Source organism: Amaranthus tricolor, chromosome 3, assembly GCF_026212465.1.
Source record: "Amaranthus tricolor cultivar Red isolate AtriRed21 chromosome 3, ASM2621246v1, whole genome shotgun sequence".
Classification (NCBI taxonomy): domain Eukaryota; kingdom Viridiplantae; phylum Streptophyta; class Magnoliopsida; order Caryophyllales; family Amaranthaceae; genus Amaranthus; species Amaranthus tricolor.
In genome coordinates this window covers 6,282,771-6,287,595 of record NC_080049.1, presented here as the reverse complement: position 1 = coordinate 6,287,595, position 4,825 = coordinate 6,282,771, and the positions used below count along the sequence as shown (strand labels likewise).

The following is a 4,825-nucleotide window of genomic DNA, read 5'->3' as shown; positions in this document are numbered from 1 at the left end:
ATGATCAAGATTATATTATGTATGTGTATGCTAAAAGTATTTTTTAATATGTTAATTTAATAATCTTTGAACAAGTTTAGGAAGTTGGGCAAAATTATATTCTAGTGATATTAGGTATGATTCATGTTATAAACTAGTACTAGTATGTTTATGAGTTATGTGTTACATTAGGAATGTTATTATATTTAAGAATTTTTATGTTAGAACTTTATTAATATGTTTATGTTAGCCTTCAAATTAGTTTATAAGATAGTAAGTTATTTTATGAACTTATTTTTTTTATAAAGTATGGTTATATGAAGAATATTGCTATTATACTCTATTTTGAGATTTAAGTTTATCCTTAAAGTTATAGTAAATTTCTAAGTTATTGCGTAAAGTTTTTATTTTTGTAAGTGGTTATTTTAATTATTTAAATCTAAGATTCAGTATGATAAATTAAATTAATTCGTTCTTTTTATGTGAAAAGGGCCCAAAACATTCATAGGTCATTCGACTACTATCATATATATAAAAAAAAAGAGTGTTTGATTTGTTTTATAACTAGAATGTTGATTTTTGCAAACATAATAAGTTTACTTATTTTTCTAAACTTGAAATATTTATTTTGGTGAACTTGTAGAATTTTGGAAATTTATCCAAATGATGCAATTTTAATTTGAATTTTAATTAGAATATTTGATTTTTTTTTTGAAGAGAATAAAGTTTTATTTATTGTAAAGTTGAAAATGTTGATTTTGGGAACTTTTTTATAGAGAAATAGATTTTAGTAGCTACTTGTGGAAAATATTAACTTGGAGACTATTAATAGAATATTAAGTTATTAGTATGAATTTAGCGAACTATTAAAAATAAAGTTATAAATAAAATTTAATGTGTAAAAATTTAATAATGAATATATAAAGACATAAAGGTTAATTTTACATTATGATTAAGAATTTTATTAAATAAAAGAGGTTATCAGCTAAGTTGATCAAAGTCAAAGTCAATGTCAAATTGTATTAATAAAAATGTGATGTACTTGTGTGAATGAATATTGATTGAATAACCCTGATAGTAAGGTAATGTCGAACCATGGACCGGCATGTAAAAGCTTGACGCCCATGTTGGCCGGCACGTAAAATGCGGTGTATGATAAGGGGTTAACTAACTATCCTGTAGAGCTCGAGCATAAATTGTATTGGAGGGGTGACGATTCCCAACACAGTTAGGGTTTAGGACTATGGTACTCACCTAACTAGACCCTTACATATATCAGGTGTCATATTGATGTGCTTGTTGATCAGTGATAAACTTGATTAGTGTTGATGCTGTGATGCATGGTACAGTTATGAGTATTAATCAAATGAACTTGTTTAAGTGTTAAGATTACTGAATTGTATAAGTGGCAGTAACGTACTTCTGTCAGGATCGAGAATGCTATCTTAATGACTTAAAAGTATGGAACAGAAAAAGAATATGGTAAAAGTATACGGTGGTGTCAATTAATTATAAGTTCGTACTTAAATTATTATTTTGTAAATGTAGCGTATAATTTTCGTATTTTGAGCTGGATAGGAAGTTATGCTCGGTGTTAAGCGCTGACCGATTCAATCGGCTGTCATTTGTATCATAGATGGTAGCATTTTGCAGGATTTAGTTCAAGTTCCGATCCAGGCTGCAGCAATTACTATTTATCGAGAACTTAGGTGCTTTTGTATCTTTATAAATAATGACTTGATGATGATGTATTTTTTTTCATTTTGAGCTATCAGATGTAATATTTTACTTTTGTTTTAAACAGTTTTAGTTTTTATGATTTAAATTTTTTAACAGTTCGGCATTTTGAGACTTCTGCAATATTTTTGTATTAAACATTATTATTAAATGTTAATTATGTATCAAGATTGCTGCTCCCATTACACTCGCGCTCATGATTTGCCCATAATACTTTCACCATTGTGATATCCTTTCAGCGAGTACTACGGACTTTTGTATCTAGGATGCGAACAGGTTGTTCTGTATAAGATAAAGTCTCATCAAGCTCCACGGTCTCAAGATCCAAAACATGCGATGCCGCAGCAAGGTATCTTTTTAGTTGGGAGACATGGAACACATCATGAACTTTCTCCAAAGAGTTGGGGAGGGTTAATCGATAGGCCAGCTTACCCACTCGTTCCAAAATTTCATAAGGGCCAATGAACCGAGGACTTAATTTTCCACAAGTACCAAAACGAACCACCCCAAGCATCAGCGATACCCTTAACAATACTTGTTCCCCTACTTCAAACTCTTCTGGACATCGTTTCAAATTGGCATAAGACTTTTGACGATCCTGTGCCGCCTTCATCCTATCCCTAATCAACTTTACTTGTTTTGTCATTTAAAGTAACAATTCGGGTCCTAAAGTAGCCGCTTCGGTGAAATCGTCCCAAAAATACCGGGCTTCGGCAACGACACACATACAAAGCTTCAAATGAAGCCATCTGGATTGTTTCCTGATAGCTATTGTTATAAGAAAACTCTACCAGATCTAAATGCTCATCCCACGACCCTTGCCATTCTATGGCAATAGCGCGTAACATGTCCTCTAAAATCTTATTTGTCCTCTCCGTTTGTCCATCAGTTTGCGGGTGAAAAGACGTACTATGCAATAGTGTAGTCCCCATGGCCTGTTGTAAAGTCTTCCAGAAATGTGTTAGATAATGAGTATCCCTATCTGACACAATTGTACGGGGTACCCCATGAAATCGTACAACATACTTGATATAAGCACGAGCCAACTATTTCATCTCCCAACAACAGTTCATAGGAATGAAACATGCTGATTTTTTCAGACGATCCACTATGACCCATAGAGCATCATTACCCGACAGCGTTCGAGGCAGCCCCACAATAAAGTCCATTGATATATCATCCCACTTCCACACCAGTATCTCCAAGGGTTGAAGCAAACCACTCGGTCGTCTATGCTCGCTCTTAACCTTCTGATAAGTCAAACAGCGTGAAATGTACTCACGATATCTTTCTTCATCCCCGACCACCAAAACATAAGCTTAAGATCCTGGTACATCTTATCACCCCAAGGGTGAACGGAGAATTTCGACGTATAAGCTTCATCCAAGATACGTTTCTTCAAGGTCGGTTCTCCCGTCGGCAAACACCATCGACCTTTGAACCTCAAACTTCCATCCTCATGAACGAAAAATCCCTCCGCTTTTCTCTCACGAGCTTGATCCTTTATCTTCACAAGTTTAGGATCCTTATCTTGTGAATTCAGAATTTCCTCGAAAAACGAGAGTTGTATAGCCAACGCGCTCAAGGAATGTTGCAATTTGCCTTCCCGAATGACCTCCAACTTCAATTTGGCAAGTTCTCGACTTAACTCCTCGACTTCCCCCAAAGCAGCCAGCGTATGACTAGATTTTCGGCTTAAGGCATCTGCAACCAAATTAGCTCGCCCCTCATGATAAACGAACTCCAAATCATAATCGGTCATCAATTCCAACCACCGGCGCTGTCGCATGTTCAGGTCACTCTGGGTGTAAAGATATTTCAAACTCTGATGATCAGTGAAGATTCTGCACTTGACTCCATACAGATAATGCCGTCATATCCTGAGAGCAAAAATGATAGCAGCCAATTCCAAATTGTGAGTAGAATAATTAACCTCGTGTGTCTTCAATTGTCGTGAAGCATACGTGATCACTTTATGATCTTGCATCAGCACACATCCTAAACCCTTCTTTGACGCATCACTGTAAACCGTATAATCCGACATAGGGTCAGGCAAAGTAAGAACAGGGGCTGTAGTTAATCTTTTCTTCAAGGTCACAAAGCCTATTCACACTCATCAGACCACTCAAACTTCTTCTCCTTCTTCATTAGCGAAGTCATCAGTCGAGCAATACGTGAAAAGTCTTTGACGAACCGCCGATAGAACCCCGCCAAACCCAAGAAACTGCGTACCTCTGTAACACTCTTCGGTGATGTTCAGTTCCGCACCGCCTCTATCTTTGCTGGATCTATCGAAACACCCTCCTTAGACACGAAGTGACCTAAAAAAGACACCTTCTCCAACCAAAATTCACACTTTGACAACTTCACATACAACTTATGTTCTCGAAGAGTCTGCAACACCATACGTAAATGATCTTCATGTTAAACCAGATCTTTGGAATAGACCAAAATATCATCGATGAAGACCACTATGAACTTATCCAAATATGCACTAAACACCTAATTCATCAAACACATAAATCCGGCTGGAGCATATGTTAATCCAAAAGGCATTACGGTGAACTCGAAGAGCCCGTACCATGTCCTAAAAGTAGTTTTATGGATATCTCCCTCCGCAATTCTCAACTAGTGATAACCCGACCTCAAATCTATCTTTGAGAAGATCCCAGCTCTTTTTAACTGGTCGAACAAATCATCTATTCGGGGTAACGGATATCTATTCTTAACTGTCACCTTATTTAGCTCCCTATAATCGATGCATAGCCTCAAGCTACCATCTTTCTTCCTCACGAATAACACCGGAGTACCCCAAGGCAATATGCTGGGTCGAATGTACCCTTTTTCCAAAAGTTCTTCAAGTTGAGACTTTAGTTCCTCCATCTCCTTTGGGGCCATGCGATACGGGGCCTTTGAAATTGGTCCCATTCCAGGCACCAAGTTAATCGTGAAATCAATTTCCCGTTGAGGTGGCATGTTTGGAATCTCTTCAGGAAATACATCCACAAACTCCCTCACGACTGCGATGTCGTTAGGGTTTACTTCCTTCTTCCCCTCTTAACTAATATGACACAAGTACAAGGGATGTCCTTGTCTCACTAGTTTTTGT

General features: G+C 36.7%; 1 protein-coding gene across 1 annotated transcript; it reads right to left on the bottom strand.

Annotated features, from left to right (window-relative positions):
- Positions 1 to 1,951: 1,951 nt before the first annotated feature.
- On the bottom strand, positions 1,952 to 4,122 carry LOC130808273 (uncharacterized). Its single transcript, XM_057673753.1, has 6 exons — positions 3,985 to 4,122; positions 3,650 to 3,802; positions 3,051 to 3,565; positions 2,849 to 2,966; positions 2,446 to 2,762; positions 1,952 to 2,336 (listed from the first exon to the last, which is right to left on the bottom strand). Exons 1-6 carry the CDS (start codon positions 4,120 to 4,122, stop codon positions 1,952 to 1,954), a joined length of 1,626 nt encoding a protein of 541 aa, XP_057529736.1.
- Between the last annotated feature and the right edge of the window lie 703 nt (positions 4,123 to 4,825).

Excerpts from the sequence above, each read along its gene's own strand:
- LOC130808273 (XM_057673753.1), bottom strand. The coding sequence starts at position 4,122 with ATGGTGTTGCAGACTCTTCGAGAACATAAGTTGTATGTGAAGTTGTCA. Across the intron at positions 3,803-3,984 it reads ATCCAGCAAAGATAGAGGCG|AAAAGATTAACTACAGCCCC; the intron begins GTGCGGAACTGA and ends GTGACCTTGAAG. Across the intron at positions 2,337-2,445 it reads ATGGCTTCATTTGAAGCTTT|GGATAGGATGAAGGCGGCAC; the intron begins GTATGTGTGTCG and ends AAAGTTGATTAG.